The sequence below is a fragment of the Arachis hypogaea genome, chromosome 11, assembly GCF_003086295.3.
Source record: "Arachis hypogaea cultivar Tifrunner chromosome 11, arahy.Tifrunner.gnm2.J5K5, whole genome shotgun sequence".
Classification (NCBI taxonomy): Eukaryota; Viridiplantae; Streptophyta; class Magnoliopsida; order Fabales; family Fabaceae; genus Arachis; species Arachis hypogaea.
This window is the reverse complement of record NC_092046.1, coordinates 143,063,324-143,089,243: the sequence shown is the minus strand read 5'-3', so window position 1 is coordinate 143,089,243 and position 25,920 is coordinate 143,063,324. Positions and strand designations below refer to the sequence as shown.

The following is a 25,920-nucleotide window of genomic DNA, read 5'->3' as shown; positions in this document are numbered from 1 at the left end:
CTTGTGATGTTACCGGCATAGCAAATGTAGAGGGTGATTGAGTAGTCATCGGGGGTGAGTCCCCCACCCTCTACCCTAACCATGAGGGTGACCTCCGCCACTACTTCTACAGGACATGTCTACCTGAAACAAATAATTAAGATAGTTAAACCCTCTCAAAGAACTCAGGTTTTGTCCCCCTAGTTGTTTGTTATTCCTGTCATGCATTCACAAGCGATAACTTAGAATCATTTTGCTACAAACAACCTAGAATTTAACAAACAACAAACTTAATTATTAATTTTCTTTTTAGAAATTTTGGCAGAGTTTCGACTATAATCAGCGACCTCCACCAAATATAAATTTCAACTTTTATATACCAATTATGTCCGTAAACAATTTTAATAGAAATTCGACAGAATTTTTTCTTAATTCAGAAACCTCAAAAAAAAAAAAAAAATTCAATTGTCACAATTTAAACAATCGCAAGCATATATTAAAGCAACCAACCAACACATTTTTTGAATTCTTTAAAAATTTCGATAGAGTTTCGGCTATAATTAATGTCCTCTACCAAATGTAATTTTCAACTTTCACAAATGAAACATGTTTAAAAACAATATTGACGAAAATTCGGCAAAATTTTCCCTTAATTCAAGAACCTTCACCACAGAAATTTCACAGTTTAAACAATTGTAAGCATATATTAAAACAAACAAACATTCAAACAAGGGTAAAGTATATTTTTTGTCCCTGAAGTTTGACAAAAGTTTCAAAAATACCCCTAAGTTTTATTTTGTTTCAATTTTGTCCCAAAAGTTTTCGATTTGCATCAAATATACCACTGACGGCTAATTTTTCAAAAAATTAAAGACCAATTCAACAACAATTTCATAAGAACAACCCTCAACACAAACAAATCAAGCATAATTTTTATGTATTATTGTTAGATTGATCTTAATTGTTTTGAAAATTTAGCTGTCCAGGGTATATTTGATGCAAATCGAAAACTTTTGGGACAAAATTGAAACAAAATAAAACTTAGGGGTATTTTTGAAATTTTTGTCAAACTTCAAAGACAAAAAGTATACGTTACCCTTCAAACAAACATAAAATCCTAGCCATTCTAGTTCGCATCCCTTTATCACTATGCAATTTTCTAGCAACACAAAGATTTCAAGATAGCGCTACTAGGCAACCTTTTCTTATTTCTGTCCTAAAACTCTATCCTAAGAAAAATAAGTCCGACGTAAAATTTAAACAATTTAACAAGTTTAGAGATAAAAAAACTAACATCGGTACTACATGAACAATCTATATATATAAGCAGCATGAACAACCCACAATAACACTACATCATCTTTAAACAAAAGGAAAAAAAAAATCCTAAAACAAAGACAAAGTTAGTAAAAGTTAAAACTTAATAAACAAAATTAATAATCAAAACTAATAAAATTTTTAAAAATACTTATAAAAATTAATGAAGCTAAGTAATTATCCTAAGCTAATCCAATAAACTGTAAACAGTAAATCTACATAATTAACTACTTAACGTTAACCCAAAATTCTAATTAACACTAAATTAACTTAGTTAATAGACGAGTAAACTAATCCAAGTTTATTTTAATTTGGGTATTTACTTAAAAAAAAAAGAATACAGCAGACGCAGCTAGGTTGGGACGGACGAGCCAATGTTCGTCAGTTATCATGAGTTGAAGACTTGAGACAACATCATCCGAATATCCGATAGTGTTGTCCAGAAAGAACAAAAAACCACAGGTAGTTAAAACGAAAAATGATATAACGTTGGGCAAGCAAGCAGATAAGGAGTCACAGTCAAAACTAAAATGTTTGTAGTAGTAAGAGTTACATGGGTTGGGCCCAGTGCTTATAAAAGGCCCAATTCGCATAAAACAGAGACGAGTCAAGTCGTCGCTGATTTTCCTTTGATCGTCGTTGTCACATTTGTTACGCTCTATAACCTGAAAAGAAAAGTGCCACAACTCACTCAGCTCCCCCAATCGTTGCACACAGCTTCTAACACTACGGATTAATTACACACGCTCTCTCCCTCTCTCGCAAATTTCTCTCTCTTTCTCTCTCTTTCCCTCTCTAACTTTCTCTCTCTAGGGTTAGGGTTTCGTTCCAATTTAGTGTTGGCCAAGCTGGATAGGCACAGAGGAGACCGCTATGGAAACAATAACAACAACAACAACGATGATTCTCATGGCCACCGTCACTCTTCGAGGCCGCACTCTCGCTTCTCCGATTCTCCCATGACATACCACAACTCTCGTCGGAGCCCCGCGCACTTCCGCCCTGGAGGCCGCGGCTTCCACAGCTCGCCACGTCGCTCTCCCGCTGGGCCTGGAGGTTTCCACCCAATCGGCCCCGGCGAAGGGTTCGGGCCGATGGGTGGTGACGGTTACGGAGAATACGGGTTCAACACTTACCAGGCTCCTCCTCCGCAGCTGTCTGGTCACAAGCGAGGGTTTCGTGGAGTTTCGCCAGGTGAGTCTGAGTTTGAATTGGAGCTCTTCGTTTTCCGTTTGTTGGCATAATGTAATTTTGCGTGGTTTGGTTTAATCGCAATTGATTGAGCTGGGTGGCGTTGGCATGAGGCTTCTTGAGCTTTGGAGTTGGGATACGTTTTTTAAGAGTTTAAAGCTGTATTGAATATTGTTATTAAGAATTTAAAGTTGCTGTACGTAGTGGCAATTGCGGTTGTGATTGTCAGTTTACCCGGGAATCGTGTGCATAATTATATTGTTGTAAATTGCAGTGATCACAACACAACCGCACCTGATTACCTGAATCATAAATTCATAATTGAAAACCTGCAATTCGGATATATATTTTATAGAGGAGTGCTAGGGGACCAGCAATTTTTGTGTTTTGTAACCATCAATTGGCCATCAATAGTATTTTTAATGGTGTGAGATTACATCCAATGTTGAGAGATTACTCACTTTTCTTTTGATGGTTAAGTGCTGGCCACAAAACACAAAAGTTGCTGGCTCTCTAGACTTTCTCTATTTTATAATGCTGGTATTAGCTTACGTTTTTTACTTGCTTAAAGTACTGTTATAATTCGGTTCCTACCAGAGCTCCAGAATATATAGGCGTCCACTTATTCTGTTATTTTATAGCCATGGTTAGTTGGAGAAGGCTTGATTGTAGTTTTATATGTCCTGCAACATTAGTTGTTTCAGTTTTTGCTCTATTAATTTAATTTCACCCATGCTTTTTCTACCCTAATGTTTTCCATGTAAGCCCAGCATGACTTATGGCACTTGCTATCCTATAAATGAAATGATTGAAACATTTGTCCTTTTTAGATCGTTTTGATGGTGGAAACTTTGCCAAACTATTTGTTGGATCTGTGCCCCGAACAGCCACTGAAGAAGATGTAAGATATACTAACCGTGTTTATTGTTATTATATTGTTAAATTGTCAAGAGAGATCTAAACATAAATGCACTTGCTACAAACATGATGCCTTACAAGACGTTATGACATCGTTTAATCTATATAGCCAATCTCGCCTTGTGGGACAAGGCTTTGTTGTTATTGTCTAATGATTTAATGCTTTTCACAACATTGAAAGATATTAAACTAGTCTAGTATTTGATGACTAATTATTTCCTTGTCACGATCATGATGTTAGATTCGACCTTTGTTTGAGGAACATGGGAATGTGATTGAGGTTGCGCTGATCAAGGATAAAAAAACTGGGCAGCATCAAGGTATTTATAATTTTAATATGCCGAGACTGTTGTGATTTATATGCATCTTATTTCAGGTCCTTTGAGAGGCTGATGGGAGGAAAAATGAGCTCATCATCATCTCAGTTTGTTTTTGCAACAAGTTCAGGCTTGTTGGTTTTGGTTCCACCTTTTTTGTTCCTCGTCCTGTCATACCAGAAGGAGGCAAGACGTGTAAACCTGTAAGCTGCTCTTTGTATAGCAGATGGGATCTTGGAGGACCAAAAGATCCTGCTCTTGCAATTGTAGCTGCAGCAGTGGGGGCATTACCCAACAACTAATTGTAGTGGGAGTTTCGGATGCCATAGTTGTAGGGTTGTTTGTGTCAAGAATTTAGAAGGCAGTTTTTGTACAAAGGGAACAGAGAAAAACATTGGGATTGTTACAATTGAATGGTGTGAATCACAATGTATTTCTAGTGGTTTCATGTTTTTCATGTTTTGGTGAACATAATAGCTTATTGAATGGCTTGGCATGTCATATATCTGTTTTAATTCAATAAATTGCATGGGTCTGAAGTTGGGTTGACAAAATATGGGTGGTACACTTCATTAGTTCCCTTATGAATGCCAGACCGGTTGGTGATGTGACTGATGGATGTTCATTTGCAGCTTGTTATGTAAAGCGTAGGCGAGTGGATTCAGTTTTATTGTTGCGCTTATGTGATGGATTTACTTTAACGTTTCGTGATGGTGTGGATTTAGAATTATCATTATCTTTTGGAACATTTAATTTGCTTCGTCGTGATGCTAGGCATGCGATTACGTATAATTATGCCACCCCTTCCAAATTAATTTTGGAAGCCTGTGATTGCTTATGTGTCCTGGTTTGGGATAAAGATAGTGATGTCCACATACATGTATTTGTGGAGTTGGTATTTCCAACTGGTATAAGTCATTTATGCTTCTGCCTTCCCTTATTTGTGCTAAGGTTGGATTCACCATTTTGCTTCATTTATTAGAGCAGTTCAGTTTTTATACTAAGTAAATTACTAGGCATGAGTGTGTATTCAGCGCACATACTCATGTTTTGAACCAGTCGATTGTGAATATATTAGTACAAGGATTTCTGTTCTGTGGATCTATCTGGTGTAGTTGCTTTAGTTAATGTCTTCTCAAGCGAAGTTTCTCTCTCTGCCTTGAGAAAGTATAAATCTGCATAATATGTGACGTCAGCTTCTTATAAGAGATATGGAATAGAATTTTATTTGCTCAGCTAAAATTAGATACTGCTTATGATATAGTCTACTGGTGATAATTGCCAGTTGCCTGATTATGTGTTAGTATTCATTGTTTAGGATTTTTGGTCTCTTGACCTATGGGAACTTGTCAACATGGTCCATTGAAAATCCTGTGTTAATTGTTTTTTTTTTATAATTTCAATTGCTCATTATGCTCTTAAATTTTATTTAATCTATTGTCCTTTCCCATATAGTTGTTACAATGTGCACAATAAGACGTTGATCTCATTTGTTCAGTAATTAATAAGCATGGACAGAACTTTTTTTTCCCAACTTTCTATCTATCAAAACATTTTGTAGTTACTGTTAACCTTTGGTGGCAAATGAGTTCTTTGGTGGTTGTGGATTTATATTTGATATCTGTTGTGATGAAAAGGTGGGTTTGGGTTATAATTTTAATATAACTGCCATAAAAGATTTTTGTTGTGCAGGTTGTTGTTTCATAAAATATGCTACCTCAGAAGAAGCTGATCAGGCAATTAGAGCATTACACAATCAGCATACCCTTCCTGGAGTGAGTTGTAGTGCTTTTGAATCCTAAATACTGAACATTGAGGGAAATTTATGGTTAATAGTTTTCTGACACTTGTATTGCCAATTAGGGTGTTGGTCCTATCCAAGTACGCTATGCTGACGGGGAGCGGGAACGGCTTGGTAGCTATCTCTCTTTCTTCAAATTGATATATTTGAAAATTTTTAAATCCATATGTACATTACTCTCTCCTCCTCAAAATATGTGTCTCTTTTACTTTTTAGGTTCATTGAAAATTAATATATCTAGGCAGGGATTGTCCAAATATATTAATTTTTGAATGAATCTAAAATGTGAGACAGTTATTTTGATGAGGGACTATACAGAAAGATTAGATAATAACTACCCATAGGTTATAAGTTGAACATGTAGTTTCCTGCTGCTTTTACAAATTAAAATGTCTCTATAGCTATCAAAAAACCCTGTTAATTTTCATGTGAGGGGTTCTAATGATTGAAACATATTTATTATGAAAGAACATAAAAGGTTGATCATTGATGTTACAATCATTAGCTTTTCTTTTTTTTTTTTATATGGTAAAAGGTTGAAAAACATGTTTATTACATTTTTTTGTTAGTTCTTCTTATTTAACTTTCCATGCTTCAAGCCTTCTGTCTATTGCAGTATTAGCTTAATATTCCCCTCAAAAAGTTATTTGAACCCTAGTGAACTTTAGTTTTCAGTTTGAGCAATATCTTAGTAGATGAGGGAAAAAGGTGGGGGGAGACTTTTATGGCTGGGTGATCTTTTGTTGTATTTATTAAAGCATTAGTACTCAGGGTCATCGAACTTTCTTTGCTGACTTCTTCATGTTGCTGCAAACAATTTATGATAGGTGCAGTTGAGTACAAATTATTTGTGGGATCTCTGAACAAACAAGCTACAGTGAAGGAAGTTGAGGAAGTATGTGGCTTACTGATTAAGCTTCACACTAGATGTTATTATAGAAATATTTTCAGTGAAAAAACGGTTTGGTATTCAGAAGGAAAATTTTGGCACCAGGGAATTGATGCCTGGATTATTCAATGATTTATTTCTATCCAAAAATATATAAAGAAATTGTCTAATGAATTATTAAATCCACTCTTAATATTTAATTTCTGTTTACTATACTTCTTTAATTATGTGGTGGTTTTTTTTAGGTGGGGGGGAGTATTTTCCTTTCTTTTAATTTTAGCATGGAAGTAATAGATGTACCTCTTTGCTTCAGGTTTTCTCAAAATATGGGCGGGTTGAAGATGTTTATCTCATGCGTGATGAGAAAAAGCAAAGCCGTGGTATGTTTTTTTATCTGTTCGGAGATATAGCTAGGAACTGTAGGATGCCGGATTAACCTTTTACTTCATTCTTTGGGCCATGCTAACATTTATTCTGGTTTTGTCGTCCATGTCTCGTTATCTGTATTTCTGTTTGACGACAATATCCATTACATAATATTTTGCATCTTTTTTATTGAAGGATGTGGTTTTGTTAAATACTCGCATAGGGATATGGCATTGGCAGCTATAAATGCACTGAATGGGATTTATACAATGAGAGTAAGGAATATTTGAAGTTAGTAATGGTCCTCCTTATGGAAGTTTTCTGCTTTAATCTCTTGTACTTTGCTGCACAGGGTTGTGATCAACCTCTAATTGTGCGGTTTGCTGATCCCAAGAGACCTCGTCAAGGAGATTCTAGGTGAGCTGAAGTCTATTTTAACTCCAAAAATTTAACAAAATTGTTAAGTTGTGCAATTTTCATGCTTGACCCAGTGATTGCATTATGCTTACTGATATCATTTATCAATCCCAAACTAGAAGTAATATGTTCTATTTAGTATTTGGCAATCTGAACTACAGCTTTGTTCAAATTTGAGGTTGCTATTAACTGATAAGTTGATGAAAGGTATTGTGGACCTCATTTTTATGCACTCAACAAGTTTTTATTTTCTATTACAATCATGGGTGAACGAAAGGAGTTTATTTTTTGTATTTGAATTTGAAATTTTGAATCAGGTAATATTCTTGATGCGTGAGTTCTGACATATAAATGAGTGTGCTGTGTTGTGTAAGAGCCTGGCATCTAGATTAAGTAGAAGAATGAAACAATAATAGAAGGGCAAGGAAGATGGAGTGATATCAGTGAGATGTCACCCAATTTCCTAGTATTTATTATTAGTAAAAAGAGGGTATAACATAAGTATCCGGTATTCAAGAGACTTGATTCTCTCCTAAGTCCTAAAGTCTGATCTCATCTCATCTTTTTTCCTTCCCTCATAACAGAATGCTCTCTCTCACTCACCTTCCAGCTAGGCAAGTTAGTTACGATACCCACCATAGCCCATAATTCACTCAATAACAGTTAAGTCCCTAATTTTTAATTAGCTTGGTACCTAACATGTTGCAAAGAAACAGACATAAATCAATAAGCTGATACCCAAATGGCTGTCCTATATGTACTATTTTTGGTGTCCTACATATTATTCAAACTTTGAAATGCTTTATATATATCTCAAAGTTGTTACAGAAAATTTTCTTGCTCATTTCAGGGGTCCTGCACTTGGTGGCCCAGGATATGGTTCTAGATTTGATGCACCAGGCCCAAGGTATAATGTACATCCATGCCCTTTTACTTCTTTCTTGTATCTCTTCATTCTCCTGTGTCTATATATACATATGTATTTGTGGTTCGGTGATGTAATGTTTCATTCTGTATAACATCGTGCAGATTTCCATCAAATATTACTGATCCCATGGGTGATCGTATGCCTCCTCCTAATGCTTGGCGTCCAATGCATGCACCAAATATGGGCCCATCCCCGAATGCTGGTTTTCATGCGGTGGGGCCTCCAATGCTTCCAAGGTCTGGTGACATGGCATTGCCTACAAATCCAGTAAGTATAAACTAAGAGATATGAAGTTATGCTTGCCCAAATACAACTTTTCCCTTCTGAAATGTGGTGCGTCTACTGTTTATGTTAGTATTGAATTTGTTCTGGATTCTGTGAAGTCTGGTCATGCCAAGAATGAACAATCCTATTTAATGTGTTGTCTATTAATTTGATGAGTAGAACTATAACTGCAAAATTTTGTATGTATCTATTGACATAAGTCATCCTCCTTTTAATCACGTAGCATAGTGTTGGCAGGGCTATGGGGAAAAGGGAGGGGATCATAGAATTTATTAATACTGTTGAAAATGCTGTCTTTTATTGTACTTCAAAAAAAAAAAAAAACCCAAAGTTGTGCTTGTATTTCGATTAAATGGGACAAATGGAAATGTTAACTGTTAATTGGTATAGGTATTTAGTTTATGATGAAAATGGCGGGAGTTGATGGAAACATGAAATCTGTTTGTACTAAACTAGAACTTCGTTGCTATATGTTATTGGCCAATCATCCTTCCTAGATCTATTATAGAAAAAGATGTATTAGTTGCTGGTTGTGTGATCTTTTCTCTAAACCTTTTACCCTTCTTCCTCCATCATTTGTTTATTTTTTTTCAATGATCTGGTTGGTCACAACATCTATTGTTTATACTAAAATGAAATGCAGGGTGGTCCTATGACTGGCATGGGAGGTCCAATAGATGACCGTTTCCAAGTGCAAAATTTTCCACCATTTTCACAACAGGTATAATTAAATAATCAGCAGTTTGACATGAATTAATAATTGGGGTTTACTGCTTGTTTGCTACCCTAAAATAAAAGAGAATAATACATTAATGTCACTGTCAGAATTTCAACCAGCCTATGCCACAAATTCCACCAGCCAACCAGCAACAACAAATAGCACCATTGCACAAACCGACACAATCTTCTCAGGAGTTGCCTCCTTCCCACCAGTCGTACCCGCAAGGTCCAACACCCTACTTACAAACTCCACCACCTTCATCTGTACGGCATCCTGGCCAGCCACAACTTCCACTCCCTGCTGGTTCTCTACCTTCACAGCAGATACATAGCATGAGTGGGCAGTTCCCAACTTCACAACCCCAAGCTCAGCCGAGTTCTTTGGCTACTGCATTTCCCCAGGCACCTCTTGATACCAGCGGAAAATCTGGTACAACTTTGGCTACTTCAAATAAACAGCAAGTTCCCACTGGGCAGCAGCAGACAGTTCAACCTCTTCAGCAATCCCCCTCTCAGTTAGCTCAGATGCTGTCACAGCAAACTCAGACTTTACAAGCAAGCTTTCATTCCTCCCAGCAGGCCTTCTCCCAGCTCCAACAACAACTACAGATGATACAACCATCTAGTCAGGCTAATACATTGCAGCAAAATTCAGAAGCTACTAAAAATCAGGTATTCTTGGTTAAAATCTGCTTGGCTTAGCCTTTTTAGATTCTAGTTTTTCAATTTCTCACTTTGGATTAGGTTTCACGTTTTGCGGATTAGTGTTTCTGCTTGATTTTTATTAAGTAGAATGTGGACGTGTGGAAATTGTTTTGAATCAGTTTTACTTCAAAGCTTTTGATAGTTGCAGTTCTTCCATCGATGGTATTATTAGAGTTGACATATGGTTATAGTGTATAGTAGTGTTCGTGGGATGCATCATTTATAATTCTTTGAGGAAGCTTCGCAGTAACATTCCTCTGCTAATGCTTTCTACCTGTAGTCTCAATGGGCTGGGACCATACCGCAGACCATGGTCAGCACTGCTGCAGAAATTCCTTCATCTGCATCTGCTTCTGCTTCTGCTTCTGCTGCTGTCCCAGTGGTAAGCCCAAACACAGCTATTGTGAAATGTAATTGGACAGAGCATTTATCTCCAGAGGGTTTCAAGTATTACTACAATAGTGTCACTGGTGAAAGTAGGGTAAGAATTTGTTTTTTATTTGTCATTATCTTCCCTGACTTATAATTCACTTGAGTAGTTGAGTAACTATTGTTAACTGTAATGAACCTATAGTGGGAGAAACCAGAGGAGTTGACATTATATGAACAGCAAAAGCAACAGCAAATGATGTCTATTCAGCAGTCTCAGTCTCAGTCACAGCCTTCAGTAATATCTGCTCAGCAACTTCCTCAAGTCCAACAGGTTCAGCCTCAAGGTAATCAAGGCCGGGTTCTCCACCATCAACAAATGCAGCAGCCCCCAGTGGTAAGCATATCTATGATATTCTTGCATTGTAAAAAGATTTTATGTTGCTGACTTTGCATTTTGCAATTCTAGTTCCAGGCATACGGAGTTACAGGTCACCAAGGTATTCAGGTAAAACTATTCTTGCCAACACTTGGTTAAATCGCTAGAGAGATGATTCCCGATGTTCTTCATAATCAGTCCATGGAGCCTCTGGCACTTTATGTTGTCATTATTTTGGTAGCTCCTTTTTGTTGTATTAATTGGAACTACTGCTTCTATTCAGGATTATAAACAGATACAGGCATCTGGAATTTCTGCTGTTGATGCTGGACGCTACTCTCAGGTATTCCGAGGTTTACACTTCACATCTTTCATTTGTGTTATTATGTCCTTCAGTCTAATGTTATTTCATGAATCAATTCCATGGTATCCAAACTTCTCAAGAGTGGATGTGGAAAAATAAGCCTGCAGGTTCCAATCCTTGCACCCACTTCTCTACCCTGCCCCAAATGTGCATCCACACGTGTGCACATGCATATGCACACACAAACCACATGAATTTCAATTAAAAAATAGGATGGACTAATGTTGCCATCACCTTGCTATTTTACCTTGATGTCGGTGGGGAATTCTTTATGGGATAGTTTCGCTAGAAGGGTAGTTAGTGAACGCCACAGTTTTTCAATTGTAGTATCTTTTCGATTTCCGTTGTTTCTCTGAGTTTGGGTTGGGACTTGAAAGGAGGTAACTTGTCAATTTTGTTGGTTAAGAATGCTGAAGATATTTGTTCAAGCATTCTTATTACTCTTTTCACTTCCAGTGCTGACATATCTTTCTATTCTATTTGCACCCGCAGGAGTTTGAACTTGGATTTTTTGAGCTTTGAGGCAGCAGATGGAGATGTTTCAGCCTTTCAATGGCTGTAAAAAGAGAATCTCTAATCGCTCAAAGGTAGGGCACTGTCACCTTCATTCTACTTCAAAATGGCATGTAACCCCGTTTATTGTCATTCATGAGTTATTTTGGCCCTTGTTGGGGTTTATTTATCTAATATAATATTAGCAGCTCAGGCCCAACACCAAGGGCCGTGGGGTCATACCTATACCAATATCCAAAACGCCCTACCAGAGAGCGTCTTACGTCTTGTGTAACATAAGCTTCGATTTAATTATAAATTATAAATTTTTAACACAAAAATAATTGCAGGAACATCGTAGATGAAATTTCTTAGGTATCGGTACTGTCGTTTCATATAGTAGCGAAGCATGACACCTGCTTCGTATGAGTTAAGATAATACTCGGATTAGTTGAGTATGATAAAATTATTTTAAAAAAAATGTGTGAAACAATATTAAAAATCATTAGTCAAGTTACATATAAAATTGGTTCTTAAATTTATCTTTTTCTCTTCTTCCATGCAAAGTTGATGCTGGATAGGTGAATGAGATAGCGCTTCATTTTGTTTGTGGTGGGGATAGACGGATTGTTTTATGTTGCGCCCTTATTTTAGTAGTTCTACATAGTACGATTCTGTGTCAACCGATAATGGTAGTTTGCGATGTCGTTACGATATCCGTTCGTTTTTTCCCCGTCGGGAAATCTCAACACATGAAATGTGTTCCGTTTACGGAAGTCTTAAGTGCGATTGAAGTTTTCTATTTTTCGGATTTAGCAAGAAGCTTCTTGATGTTCTGTTGGAGAATCTTATTGGTCCAAGTAGTATTTTAGACTCACTCAATTTAAATGTTGAAAGACGACTACGTCTATAAATATTCGTATACTCCCAACTGCAAAGGGAAACTAGAGCTTTAAGACGCTGCTTTATGGGTTTGATAAATCTTATAATGGTAATAACTAGCAAGTTCCAAGTATATAAGACTAAGCAATAAGGTATGTCGATGCCAACTATAATTTGATTCCATATTATAAAAAGGATTAATTAGGTAAGTTAATAGTTCGGCAGTCCCTTCGAATCTGGCCATCAATTTGAGTATTCGAACCCAAACTTCCCATCTTCACCATTGAATATCTGAAGTCGTCAAAAAAAGCAGATGGATCCTCGACATAGGTTTCCACAATTTGTCGTGTATGATCATTCCCATTGACGAGGGCTTGGTCTGACGGCAGTAGCCCCTCCCCAGAAAGTAGATTAACGTAGTACTGGCTGTCAAATGTAGCTGGTGTAGCGAGGTCAAGGTGTGCAACTTTGTTGGTGTTATCTTCTCCTGAACACAGCTGTTGCAACGACTCGATGAATTGCATATTAACATCTGATGAGTCACTGCTACTCTGTAGGCGACTGCTAAATGTCGAGCATCGCGCTTTTCCAATTGTATGAGCACCTGAAATAATCACATAGAATTTACACTTTGTTTTTGTTTGTCAACAAATGCAAGAATTCAAGAGATGATTGATTAACCTGATAAGGCCACCATGTCTTGAAGATTAAGTCCGACATTCTGGAACTTAGTCAAGAGGTCATCAACCGTTGAATTTGGAGCTGGGATGTTATTATTTGCTGCTTCCTTGCTTGCACTTATGCTATCTTTTCTTCCCATTTTCACTTCCCAAGCTGGACCTCCTGACTGTGTAGCTTAACAAATTCATTAGTGGAATGAAAACGAAAACGAAAATGTAAGTAATGGATAACCAAAGCAACAAGGACGAACCAGAACGACAGAATCTCGAGCAACAGTTGCCAATATATCAGCACAAGAGACAGTTTCAGGACACACTAATTCTAGCTCTGATTTGATTGCGTCGATCACTTCAAAGCCTCTTAACGAATTCAGGTTTGGAGCTGCACTCTTCTCACCCACAAAATCATCTCTGTCATCTAACAGAACCGAAGCATCACATCCCTGGAAACAATTATTATTGTTATTATAAACATTTGATGGAAGTAATTAATTTGTGCAGTGAAAAAAAGAAACTAAAGAATGTCTTGCATTGACAAAGCAATCATGGAAATGCAGCCTAAGTAACGAGGCTGCCATTCTGGAGTCTTGAGATATAGCTTGTTCCACCCATGAGAAGATTATTGCTTCTGCTTCCGGGCAACTATATTGGTATGTGTCACTCCCTAATGGACACCCACTATCACCATCACCATCACCATTTGCACTTGTTGAACTCGCCTTCATCAACATTAAGCACAACAATACTAACTGCATGCCCATTATTGTATATCTCACTGTTAAGGTAGCACTAATGGATTTGCATGCTTAACACTGCATGCTCTTCTATATATATATATATTGAGGAGTAAAGGTGATGAAATAGATGGAAGACACAGTCAATAATAAAGAGTGGTTAGTAATGTATCTGAATCTGTATCACTATGATTACCTAATGCCATGTGCATACCCTACAATTCGTTTTGCATTCAAAATTCATTTTCATCTTTCACACACTAAGCGTATCCCATATCATGTTTCAAAATAGGTTACTATCTTTTATTAAATAATTTAGTCAAATTATTTAATAGGTTTCAGTTATCATCTTTATATAAAGACATCTTTGTCAAACTTTCAAAATAAAGGGGAAAATGTTATATGAGTAAAGGTTTTTGAATAAAAATAATGTTTTACTGGAAAACCAAATTAGTTACAATTACACATGCCGCCAACAGATCATGACGTTGATCCATCATGCTGAGTAAGAATTTCACATGGATGTCTTTTGAAGGATCATGCGAATTAATACTGGTCAGAAGTTGATTCATGGGCTACTTTAAAATGAGTAAAGAAAGATAGGAGATAATGTGAGGCCCAAAATGACATAAATCTTGATCCAGTGGTACCAGCCCAACTCTAGTGGAATCCATTCAACATTGAGTTTTACCAACCCACCCCTCATCCATTTTATGCCAGTGTTTGATTTTCTAAACTCTATCCAATTTCCATGATAATTTACGGATATTTCAGTTTTAGAATAATGTATTTAGATTTTTTAAATTTTAAATTTTATTTCAAATGGTAAAGTGTGATTTTTTATTATTTATTTTATAAATAGGATAAAAAAATATAAAAAAATCAATAATAAAAGATAATACTTTATCTTTTAAAATAAAAATTTAAAAGATTCAAATGATAAAATAACAATATTAATTCCCTCTATTCCCTCTATGTAACAATTTGACAGTCAATCACTTTTGATACGCTTTAAAGAATTTGTAATTTATAACCACAACACAACGACTTTGGCTTTCTAATTAGAAAAACTAAAATCTTGGAGTGCCCAATGGCTGGTTGCCAGTTGCCACCGCCATACTCTAAGGATTCAGAGTTATCCATATACCTTTATTTTTGGCTAATCACTTACCTATGAACGGTTAGGTGTGATATTTTAAAATAATTATGCTATATCTACACTAAAAATTAATTATTTATATATAAATATGTTATAATTAATTTAATAATTAATTTTTTTATGTACGTATGTAACATTTTTTATTTCTCAATCATAATTATGATTATATAAAGTGAATATGAATAAGCTTGGAAAGTTGAAGTGTTTTCCATCTAGAAGTTTACATGTTGGGCGCCACATTTTACACACAATGTGCCTTTGTCCGACATATTCCTAAACTTGTAGAGCAAGTAAGGAATAAAGAAATTTAACATTTTCTTGTTTTCCACCTATTTTGAAACTTATCTTATAACTAGCAAGAGGTTGGTGCATATGTGCGGATGGATAATTGAATTTGTAAAATTAATAACAATAATAAGAGATGAATATATTGTTGTCAAATTCGTGAGTTAATTCGTAAATTTGTACGAATTTACAAGTTTAGATATGGAATTAAATTGATTCGGGTATAGATTCGATCTTGAGTAAATTCGGCTAGACTCGGTCAAACTCGCGAGTTTAGGACTGAGTTAGTAAGTTTGTGTTTTTTTTTTTTTTTTTACTCAAAGAAAACGTCATTTTGAAATAAAAAAAACATTTTTTCTATTAGGATTATGATAACACTCCCAAAGAATGAAAGAAAACTCACTCACAACTCACTCATCTGCGTCGTTTCTGTCAAGTCTCACTTTTTCCATATTTTGCCGCAGTGGCCGTTCCCCGTCGAGCTGCCGTTGTTCGCCTGCGTCTGCTACCTCTACTCTGATTTGCGCCATTGTCTTTGTGAATTTTACTCCTGTGTGCACTCGATCTGCTCTGTATTTCTTCACATCTCCACTATCGCAACTCTATCGTGCTATCACCGTTCACGAGTTCGACTACTTCTCCTACAGTTCTATCTCTGCTCTGGTTCGCGCCGTCGTAAAGTCCATGACTCTTTGTCGCCGTCATTTCGTGCTGCTACTGCACCCTCACCACCACTGTCTGGTGCACCCTTGTCATTGATCTGCTGTTGCTGGGACTTTGCCCCTTCTTTGCTTCTGCATCCTCTATTTTTTATATGTCTTTGCCCCTTCTATTGAGCCTTTGCTTCTTGATTTAGGTTTTTTTTTTCTTTTTAAATTTTATTGCTTCTAATTTTAGCCTATTGCTTATCATTTATGTTAGATGGCCAGATGGTTCATCCATTCATGACTGTTAGTAATTAATTATTTTGATTAGAATTAATTATATGTCGTAAACAGATTGTTGAAGTTATATTGAATGTTGAATTGTTAAATGTTTATTATTTTAGTTATGTAGAGTTAAATATTTATAATTTTTTTACTTTCAGTATGCAGCTTTGGTAAATTACAGTGTTAGTATTATTTAAAATTTGATTAATTTTTGGGTTTCTAATTTTATTATTTGATATTGTTCAATGTTCAATTAAAGATTTAGTATTGCAGATTTAGAATTTTTAATTTTATCTGTTCTATATTGTATTTGTATAAAAATAATTGTAGATGATTTGAATGTGTATTTTAAAGTATTTGTTATAATATGTGCTACTATTTTAATTTATTATATGCTTTAAGATTGATATTATTAATTTTGAAGGATTAGAATTGAGTAAATATACATTATATATATATATATATATATATATATATATATATATATATATAACTTCATAACAGGTGAACTTGTACGAGTCTACGAGTTAACTCGTGAGTCGAGTCTAGGTCATCTCCACGAGTTTACTTAGACTCGCGAATTTGACAACCTTAGATGAATACATAAAAGTTTGATAATGATATATTTGTCATATACATTTATTGATTTGAAAAATATGATAACAATGATGTAACTAATAATGTTAAATCATATATTAATTAAACATGCTTATTTAATATCAATACATGAAAAGAGAAGGAAGATTAGTTGTTACAGTAAATCTGCGCATTTTCCATATCATAAGTTGATAGTTGTGCTGCAATAAATTAAAAAATATCAAATGAGTTTGCAAATTAATAATGTGTGCAATATATAGATACAACGTTAAAATTAAAGGTTGGTCAAATTTTAAAAACAAATTCTTGAGACATAAATAAGTGAGAAATAATTAAAGAAAGAATTTAAAAGAATTGGGAATATGATCTTTATGAATTGTGTGTGACACAGTATCTCGAAATCAAATATTTCTGAAAATTTTATGATAAACGATATTGTTGATTTCAGTGTAATTGTTTGAATCGTCATAAAAAATAACAATCTTTAATTCATAGTTGTTAATAACTTTTGAGGTTGTAACATAAAGTTGGTCATGTGCGAAAAATTGCTGTTTAAGTAGTCCAACATAATCCAATGACTGTCCCTGACTTTTATTTATAGTCATGGCATATGAGAGTATCAAAGGAAATTGCCTTTGTTAAAACTTAAATGGTAGTTTTGTATTCGAAGGAGTTAATGTCATCTTAGGTATGAAAACCTTTTCACCAATGTTAGATCCTGATAAGATTTCTGCTTCGATAACTTTATTACCAAACCTGGTGATAACTAATCTAGTATCATTACAAAGCCCTACTAAATGATCAATATTTCTAATAAGTATCACAGGACACCCATACTTAAAGCAAAGCTCATGATTTAGAAGTCCATGAGATTTAATAGTTGTCAAAAATTCTGGAGTGTGTGTAAAATTCGTAAAATTAGTAAATAATTAGCTAATAAATTAATTATTAATAAAAAAAATTAGAAAAATTTAATTTTATAATTTAATGAAATATAGCTAATTAAAATAAGAATTTTGACATTAATTTTAAAAAATTTGACCCAAAATTAGGCCAAACGGACCGAATCGAGTGAATCGAGCCCATAACGAGCCCAAGGCACAACCCAACTCCTTGATATATATATGAGCATCAGCTCCTCTCTTCCCCTCAATAATGAAAACACGCTGCACATATGGGAAAAGGGGGGGGGGGGAGAATGCATGTGAAACCTAAACTCTCACCAAATCTTCAATTCAACATAACTTTTGATCCGAAACTCCGATTGACGAGCTGTGTTCGTCTCGAAATTCTTTACAAAGCCCAATAATCAATTTGGTCAGGAGATTACATTTTCAGTTTCGAATTTCCTCCTCCAATTTCGAAAATTCAATGTGAAATTATGTTGAATTTATATGATTTTGGTGTTTTAGGGTCAAATTAACTCGTAGATAGTGTTGGGCTTTGCCCAATTGACTCGTAAATAATGATAAAAAATTCTAACCCTTGTCAAATTACTGAATTTGTGAACCCTAAGTTAATTCTAGTATTGTCGTATAAAAATTTAGATTGAATTATGTACTTGGAAATAATTTGGTGTTATTGGAGGCTAATTGGCAAAGTTGGGAGCTTGAGCTTGAACTTCGGACTGTGGATATTTGTTAACGGTGAATACTTGAGGTGTTCCGTGCATTAGGAGGAATCGACCAAGGTATGATTTCGATTTATTATAATTAAAATATAATGTAACGTAAAAACTTAGGCTAGATGACTTGATAAGATGAATTATATATTGGTGCATATTTGATGGTTTTGGTTAATTGTGACGTGTGTTGAATTATATGGAGTATTGAATGAAGTTGATTGATGTTGTAATAATGAAGTTGATTTATGTTGTGATGATATTCATGACGTATGAATTAGTATTGTTGGTGAGTTGAGGAATAAGGTTGTAATGAGTGAAATTGTTGGTGTTAGTATTAATGATTTTGTGGAAGGAATGTCTTGATATGAGAATGAAGAATTGAGGTGTAATTGGTGTGATTTGGGCTGTATATGGTTGAAGTAGTTTGTTAGAAAAGTGTAACTTTTGTGAAAATAGAGGTTGAGAATGTTTTGTGTAAAGTTAATTTTTGACCGAACTTTGACGAGAAATAACTTGGCTTCCGGACTCTCGGTGTTCCTCAAACTTGTTTTATATGAAAATTGGATCCGTGAAACTTACACCGTTCGAAGAACGGGTGACAAATGTTTTAAAACGAAAAAGTTATGCTCGTCAAAATTTAATGTGCGAAAGGCAATTCTGCAACACTTAACAACTTTCGGCATTTTTGGGAGGCTCGCGTACGCGTGGGTACACGCGATGCGGCGGTTTGGTTCGGCCTGACATACTCGCGTATGCGAGTTTGAAAAATTTACACTTTCATGTACGCGGGACGCTGTTTTTCAGCAATATTGTATTTTGTGATTTTAAACATGATTTTAAACTTAGTTCTAAAATCCTAAAACTTAGTTCTATGCATAGTGAGGGTGTTAAACTTTGAGAGGGAGTTAGCTTAACACAGAAGAAAGGTTTAGAGTAATGAATTGTGATTGAGGAAGTGAAGAAATGATGGGTTGTAAGTGAATGTGATATGTGACCTCGGGTAGTAGGCAATGGAGTTGTTCACTTGCTCCGAGTATGAGATGAGGAAGGAGAATTATGAAAACTGAAATTAATTATGGAATTTTGAATAATTATGAAAGAATTGATATAATAATAAATTTTTTAATGACAAACCTGGGCAGTAGTAAGGATTGTGGTTCGTTCTGCTTGCTCCGGGTCAATGTTTGAGATTTGAGAATAATAATGATTGATTATTAATTGAATGAATGTATGTTTGAGATACCTGGGCAGTAGTAAGGATTATGGCTCGTCCCGCTTGCTCTAGGTCACTGAATGTGACGTCTGGGTAGTAACAGCAGTACTGGATTATTCCACTTGCTCCAGGCTGAGCTTTTAAACACCCGCCTAGGTAGTAGCCGTAGTAGTGGTTATTCCACTGGCTTTAGGTTAAGCGGGTAGTAGCAAGGGGGTTGTAGCTCAAACGCACTTGCTCCGCAATAGGTGTTTCTGTCCATGGTTTGCTACTAGGATATGTCGAGTTAGCTATATAACCAACAGATGATATCATCAGCCATAGGGCAGACATACATAATGTGCATATGTGTATTTTGTTTGATTGTGCATTTAATTAGGCTTGCCTATGTGATTACTATGCTTACCTGTTATATTTGCTATCTGCTGTAACTGTATCATGTTTGTGTTTGTCAACATTTGCTTGTTTGTCTGTGTGGTTCCACTGGAGTTTGGAGGATTGGAGGAAGGCGGGAGATTGAGGGTTTAGTTAGAGTCTGGCTAAGTCTTAGAACCTTAGAGAACTACCCTACTCATGGTTTAGAAACTATAATCTTTAAGATTTTAAATATGAGTGTCGGAGTTCTAGGATTGCCTCTGGCTTTCCCGAGATATTATATGTTAGTTATATGGGCACTGTTACCATGCTGAGAACCTCTAGTTCTTACTCCATACAATGTTTGTGGTTTTCAGATGCAGGACGTGAGCCACCTCGCTGAGGCATTCTGGAAGTTTCTAAAGCGAAGAACTCTTGCCTTATGGGTTTCTATTTTGTTTTATATATATATATATATATGATACGTTATATCTCCATTGCATATATTATGTTATGTCCCTCTTAGAGGTTGATTTGGAGAAATAGATTCTGTAAGCTGACTTTTGGGCCTTTTGGGTTTATCTTGTATATACTTATGTAAATATTCTCCGGCCAACCTTGGGTTCATAGGTTGAGGCTGGATCTTGAATATTTTGTATCTTTTGACACTCCCTTTTTATTATTCACACACATATCTTACGTTTCTTCGTACGCAAGTTTCTCATTTTACGTGAGCGTTACGACTTTTGTTTTAAACTTTTCTTCAAAGGCTCCTCGTTATAAAATTTCTTTCAACTATATATATATATATATATATATATATATATATATATATATATATATATATATATATATATATTCTATTTTAGAGGTTATAATACCTCACCACCTCAGCTTTATGACTTAAGCATAAAGTTTTGTGTGGTAGAGTATTACAGTGTGCATTGATGCCAAACTGTCTACAACTCCTTCTTTAAAGGAAGGTGAATCCGAGCTGAGATAAACTTTTTTTTAATTTTCATTTAAAGATAACATATAATCATTCACCTATTCAACAACGTTGATTGTTGGAGCCAGAATAGCACAACCATGCAAATGCCTGAACTATGTGGGATCCTATAGGTAGTCACTATATATAGCTTCAATGATTGCATGAATTGGATCATCAAAATTTATAATTAAGAGTTCAAGTGGTATAGAGACTACATTGTATCCAACTTCTGAATGAGCAAGCTTTTCATCTCCCAAATCAAGGATCCATTATGCAAATTCTTTTCGTTTTCTGATGCTTTCATCTTCTATTGAAGACTTTAATCTCATATTCTGAGATAACGTTAATAACTTGCATTCATGCCATAGATAAGAGGAATTAATCGATGCATTAACAATATCTTATCTAGATCTCTTTGTTATCACTCGAAGAATTTGCCTAAAATCACCACCAAATACGACTGTTTTTCCCCCAAATGGCAACAATGAACTTGAATGGTTTGTGTGCTGAAGTAAGTCTCTCATAGTTTGATCTAGTGCTTCAAAGCAAAATTTATTCATCATTGGTGCTTCGTCCCAAATAATCAGTTTCGTAGCCAAAATTAACTCAGCTAGTGGGCTTCCTTATTTTATGTTACAGGTGGAATATTCATCAGGAGTCACGGAGATTTTAAACCTGGAATGAGTTGTTTGTCCTCCAGATATCAAGAGCGATCCACTTGAAGCTACTGTTAAGACAATTTGACCGTTTGATCTAAGAACAGCTGAGACAGTATTCCAAACAAAAGTCTTTCCTATACTCCGTACCCATATAAGAATAAAACTTTACCACAATCTGAATTGACAGCCTGAAGGATTTGGTCATAAACATATTTTTGTTCTGTTGTCATTTGTGATAAATATTGCTTATGTTACTTCGCCAACATGACTCGATCATAACGGAGTTCATCTAATATTAATTTTTTTTTTTTGCAAAGAGCCATGTCTCATACTGTGAATGTTATCCATGTTGGGAAATAGCATTGTTGCATATTCTCGAAGTGTTTTGCCGTTGCTATTAAGTATTTGTTCAATCTCTATTAGAGTAAGGTCTAATAATTCATCATCTGATAAAACCAAATATGCAATTATAATTGAAAATCCTTATTAGAATAATAAAAACACCTCAAAACATTTATTTGTATATTGCCACATTTATATTTGTTAAAAAATTTCAACAACCTTGATATGAATATGAATATGAAGATAATAAATGGTATCTTGCGGACGTTTGATGAAAAAACTTGCAGAAAAATAAATATAGATGTTAATGAATAAGTTCAAACCTGGTAAGTTGAACATAGCTATATGATTATGTAGAATCCCATCTGATAGTAAAGTCCAACACTTCTGCCAAACTACTTCAGGTCGAGTCATTGAGTTTGACCACAAAAGAGTTGCAAACAACTTTCTCAAATAATATCCAGAACCCCAGTGACTTGCTTTTTCAATAGCATCAATGTATTCTTGATTATCATCAAGTAAGCCATGCACATAACATGCATCTCTGATTGTCGGGTAAATAACACCATTGAAAGACCAAAGTTCTTCGTAACTTCTTGGCCCTTTAACAATGTTAAGTAACATTCTTAAATAGTATAATTCACCTGTTGGCAGAGGGACAAAGAATAATCTACCAATATAAATGTTTCTTTTTTAGGTTCCCATATTCTAAGGCTGTGTTTCCAAACAAATTTAGTTGAAAAATTATTATAAGTTAATTGTCTACCTGCCTCATATTCTGCTTTTGTTTGAAACCAAGCTATGAACATGGAATCTTTAATTGTTGCTTTCTCAATAGTTCTTTGAAAATTGTCTTGATCTTCAAAGATAACTGGTTGTTCATCTGGCAAGTGAAAGTTTAACCGTTCAACTGAGGGTCTTCTATAGTAAATATCAAATGCAAATATTCTCTGAGCAGATTTACAAGGAGAGATATACCGACAATCATAATACATTTTCACTTCATCTATAATTGAATTAGAGTTGGAAAGCATTGAACTTGAATAAAAAAAAGTTGTGACTCAATCACTTCCCTTGTTAACATGCTTAAAAAGATACTTTATCGATTTTGATTGATTGCACCATTCAACATTTATGTGAGTATCATATTTCATCAATAAGAACTTATTATGTGGCACAACATACCAATTATCTAAATGAATACCTAAAACCTCAAAGGTATGACCAGCATCTCGACGTCTATAAATTGGATATCCATTTTGATCAATGGTGGTAAACTCTACGAATTTCTTAGGGAAATCTCGAATGCAAACACCATTCTCCATGCAAGGTGAAATTTTGTTTGTAACTCTGCATGGTCCAGGCATTATTAAAGCCTTAACTTCTTGATAGTATTTTGGATCCAGATTCAAATCTGGAATTTCTGCTGAGATAATGTTGTCTATGTCCTCAAAACCAGTGAATTTATGCTCTTGCGCAAGAAATAGTAGTATATGTGAATGCGGTAATCCACGCTTTTGAAACTCAATAGTATATATGACTGCAATAATAGATATGCATTAATTATGATTGTATTATAATGGATTGAAATAATAAAAATTTTCCTATGAAAATGTAGCTTTAGAGTATTACCTGTCCTAGATGTACCAAAAATTATATTCTTTTGGATATCTTTGATGAGTAAGTCCAACTTCGCCTTGAATAATCTGCAAACCATGTCTGGTCTATCTTCAGGTTTTAAGTTATTTTCCTTATAATAATGCTTCAATTCTTCCCATTAGGGGTTGCAAGTTACTGTTATAAATAAATCTGGATAACCAATTGACCTTCAAATTGCCATTGCATCTTGGTAGTTTTGAATCATATATCGTGGTCCCCCTGTGAATGTTGCAGGTAAAACAATGTACTTGCCAAGTGATGACGCCTTAGTTCCATTGTTCAGAATTGTATCTTTCAGACCTTTATAGATTTCAACTCTGAACTATCTTTCCTTTGAGTATACAAAATTAAGTCTAGAAGCTTCAACCATTAAGAATGCATAAACTAAAAACTGTTGAAAAAGTCGTCGAGAACACAACAGAACACCTTCACAACTTGGTCTATGCTGGATTCTAAATGCAAAAAAATCTCTCATGCTAACATAAGAGATTTCCCCTTTAGATTTTGTTACCAATTTCTTCAACGGGATGTTTTCTCTCCAACCGCCTTCACCATAAGGAAATAGCAAAGGATATTGTAATCCTAAATATAATGGGTTGGGTTCTGAAATTCGTTGAAGTCGCCCAAATTTTGTTTCCAGAACAATATCTCTTTCTTTTGTATTTGAATCAAAATCTCCAACAACTAAACCTGCAACCTCGTCAACAGACAGTAGATTATATCGCCTTCCATCTTTTTCCCTTTTTCCAATAAGCCGTAAATGAACATTCGTTTGAGGATTAGTCCTAATAACATCTCGCACCATGCGAAAACTTTTTGCAAAGACGTTGTGTTGATCCAGCATTTTGATAATATCGGATATGATGTCCAAATTCCATTGGTTAGTTTGTCACCAGAACTGTCAAATAAAAGTTTTTTCTGCGTATAAATTATGTTCACTATCAAAGAAAGCTTAATAAAGAGAAGTGAAATCGAATGAATAGAAAATTAATACCCAAGATTTGAACTACGATTTTTTATCTCATTTTGTATATCGTAGATGTAAAGTTGTGCAAATTTTGCTGAACTTTTCTCTTCTCGTAATAAGCTTCCCATTAAATAATAATTCTGACTAAGTAATATAAATGTAAGAGGCCCCTTAGTGTGGTTAATACATTTATTTATTTTGACACCAAATAAAGTAAAAGCAAACATACTGTTGTATGTGGGCATGTTTTTTTTGGAAGTGAGTAACCTTTGCATGGTGACTAAAAATTAGATCATTAAGTATTTGAGGCGCTTCCTGTAGTTTAGGTAATTCGACTTGGCCTTGACGACAACTTAGAGTGAAAGTTGGAATCCTTGCATTATAGTATATTTTAATTCGTTCTTGAAACCAAAATCGAGCTCCACAATGTTGGAATTTGAAATTTGAATCTCCAAGGTCTAAATAACCTGTGAAATGAAAAATGTAGTCACTATGAAATTGTATAGGGCCATTGTGAGAAAAGCAAGAATACTTCTTTTGACTATTAACTGTGTAGCATTGATTAAGAGTCGTTATGAATGTGGTTCAGCTCGTCTGGTTCTCCTGTAATATAATATTATAAAATTTTGTAAGACATTTCAACCAAGAAGGTAGCAAGTTAACTGTTTGTATGTATGAACCCAAAGAAAGTTAAAAAATTTCCTTACTGTATGATTGAATTAATTCAATTTAAATATGGCATGGAGTATGAGAAATACTTAAACAACACAATACTATATTGATGCTCTTCTTAGTCTGATCCATGTTGTCTCTCAATATTGTAGTTTCCTAAATTGGGCTTTGATAAATGACTCATTCCATGATCTGTTAAAGAAGAATAAGGTGTTATTGTTTGTAAGCCAACTTGTAATAGAGATATGATTGTTGTGAAATATGTATCAATCTTTATTTTTGTTATTGGTTTCTCAATGAATTAATTGAAGTTAGCATATTCAAATGATATATCGTAGATTATAACTTCATTTGCCTCTTATTACTGAATGTTTCTTTACCTAGGCATTACTACCGCATCAGTTTCTTTCTTTTCTGAACTCAACTCTAGTTTACAATCTTGCTTGAAACTACAATTTTCTGTCGTAGTTATCCTTTTATGCGAGGGATTAATTTTCTATTTGGAAAAAAAAAGGTGTAGTAGTGCAACAAGAATAATCAACAGAAAGTCTTATCATGCACGGCATAAATTTAAACTCAATGAAAAATAGGTTCATATATATATAAACTAAACAAGAGTAATAAAAATGTCAAAACTAAACAGCAAAACACCTCTTAATGGAGCATCCATCAGTGATGAAACTGTAAGAATAGAATTCACTGAAACCTTCATCACACGTGGTGGCATGCAACTGTC

At 34.9% G+C, this 25,920-nt stretch overlaps 3 protein-coding genes and 1 long non-coding RNA gene across 6 annotated transcripts; 2 read left to right on the top strand and 2 right to left on the bottom strand.

Moving 5' to 3' along the window:
• The first annotated feature begins 1,900 nt into the window (after window positions 1-1,900).
• Window positions 1,901-11,778, top strand: LOC112723187 (flowering time control protein FCA). Of its 3 annotated transcripts, none has more exons than XM_072207599.1 (19): window positions 1,901-2,490; window positions 3,318-3,388; window positions 3,647-3,725; window positions 5,415-5,497; window positions 5,586-5,637; window positions 6,351-6,418; window positions 6,726-6,792; window positions 6,974-7,053; window positions 7,131-7,195; window positions 8,046-8,102; window positions 8,225-8,390; window positions 9,052-9,129; window positions 9,234-9,800; window positions 10,114-10,314; window positions 10,408-10,599; window positions 10,672-10,710; window positions 10,865-10,925; window positions 11,008-11,052; window positions 11,438-11,778. In XM_072207599.1, the coding sequence occupies exons 1-19, from the start codon at window positions 2,256-2,258 to the stop codon at window positions 11,443-11,445; spliced, it is 2,214 nt and encodes a 737-aa protein (XP_072063700.1). In that variant the 5' UTR covers window positions 1,901-2,255; the 3' UTR covers window positions 11,446-11,778. The 3 variants fall into 3 exon arrangements, with proteins under 3 accessions (XP_072063700.1, XP_072063701.1, XP_072063699.1); XM_072207598.1 differs by having other exon boundaries at window positions 1,906-2,490; window positions 5,400-5,497; XM_072207600.1 differs by lacking the exon at window positions 11,008-11,052 and having other exon boundaries at window positions 10,865-10,924.
• Window positions 11,779-12,516: 738 nt separating this feature from the next.
• On the bottom strand, window positions 12,517-13,016 carry LOC112723189 (peroxidase 40-like). The gene is made up of 2 exons (XM_025774451.3): window positions 13,001-13,016; window positions 12,517-12,923 (listed from the first exon to the last, which is right to left on the bottom strand). Exons 1-2 carry the CDS (start codon window positions 13,014-13,016, stop codon window positions 12,517-12,519), a joined length of 423 nt encoding a protein of 140 aa, XP_025630236.2.
• Window positions 13,017-13,084: 68 nt separating this feature from the next.
• Window positions 13,085-13,902, top strand: LOC140176429 (uncharacterized). The gene is made up of 2 exons (XR_011867959.1): window positions 13,085-13,373; window positions 13,501-13,902. It is a non-coding gene; the product is annotated as an uncharacterized lncRNA (long non-coding RNA).
• Window positions 13,903-21,508: 7,606 nt separating this feature from the next.
• LOC114924707 (uncharacterized) lies at window positions 21,509-24,389 on the bottom strand. The gene is made up of 7 exons (XM_029289994.2): window positions 23,972-24,389; window positions 23,519-23,656; window positions 23,091-23,426; window positions 22,653-22,892; window positions 22,210-22,530; window positions 21,877-21,990; window positions 21,509-21,678 (listed from the first exon to the last, which is right to left on the bottom strand). The coding sequence occupies exons 1-7, from the start codon at window positions 24,387-24,389 to the stop codon at window positions 21,509-21,511; spliced, it is 1,737 nt and encodes a 578-aa protein (XP_029145827.2).
• Between the last annotated feature and the right edge of the window lie 1,531 nt (window positions 24,390-25,920).

Excerpts from the sequence above, each read along its gene's own strand:
- LOC112723187 (XM_072207598.1), top strand. The coding sequence starts at position 2,256 with ATGACATACCACAACTCTCGTCGGAGCCCCGCGCACTTCCGCCCTGGA. Across the intron at positions 6,793-6,973 it reads TGAGAAAAAGCAAAGCCGTG|GATGTGGTTTTGTTAAATAC; the intron begins GTATGTTTTTTT and ends TTTTTATTGAAG. Across the intron at positions 8,103-8,224 it reads TTTGATGCACCAGGCCCAAG|ATTTCCATCAAATATTACTG; the intron begins GTATAATGTACA and ends AACATCGTGCAG.
- LOC114924707 (XM_029289994.2), bottom strand. The coding sequence starts at position 24,389 with ATGCTGGATCAACACAACGTCTTTGCAAAAAGTTTTCGCATGGTGCGA. Across the intron at positions 23,657-23,971 it reads GCATAGACCAAGTTGTGAAG|AATTGAAGCATTATTATAAG; the intron begins GTGTTCTGTTGT and ends CCTAATGGGAAG. Across the intron at positions 22,893-23,090 it reads TCATACCTTTGAGGTTTTAG|ATGAAGTGAAAATGTATTAT; the intron begins GTATTCATTTAG and ends ATTCAATTATAG.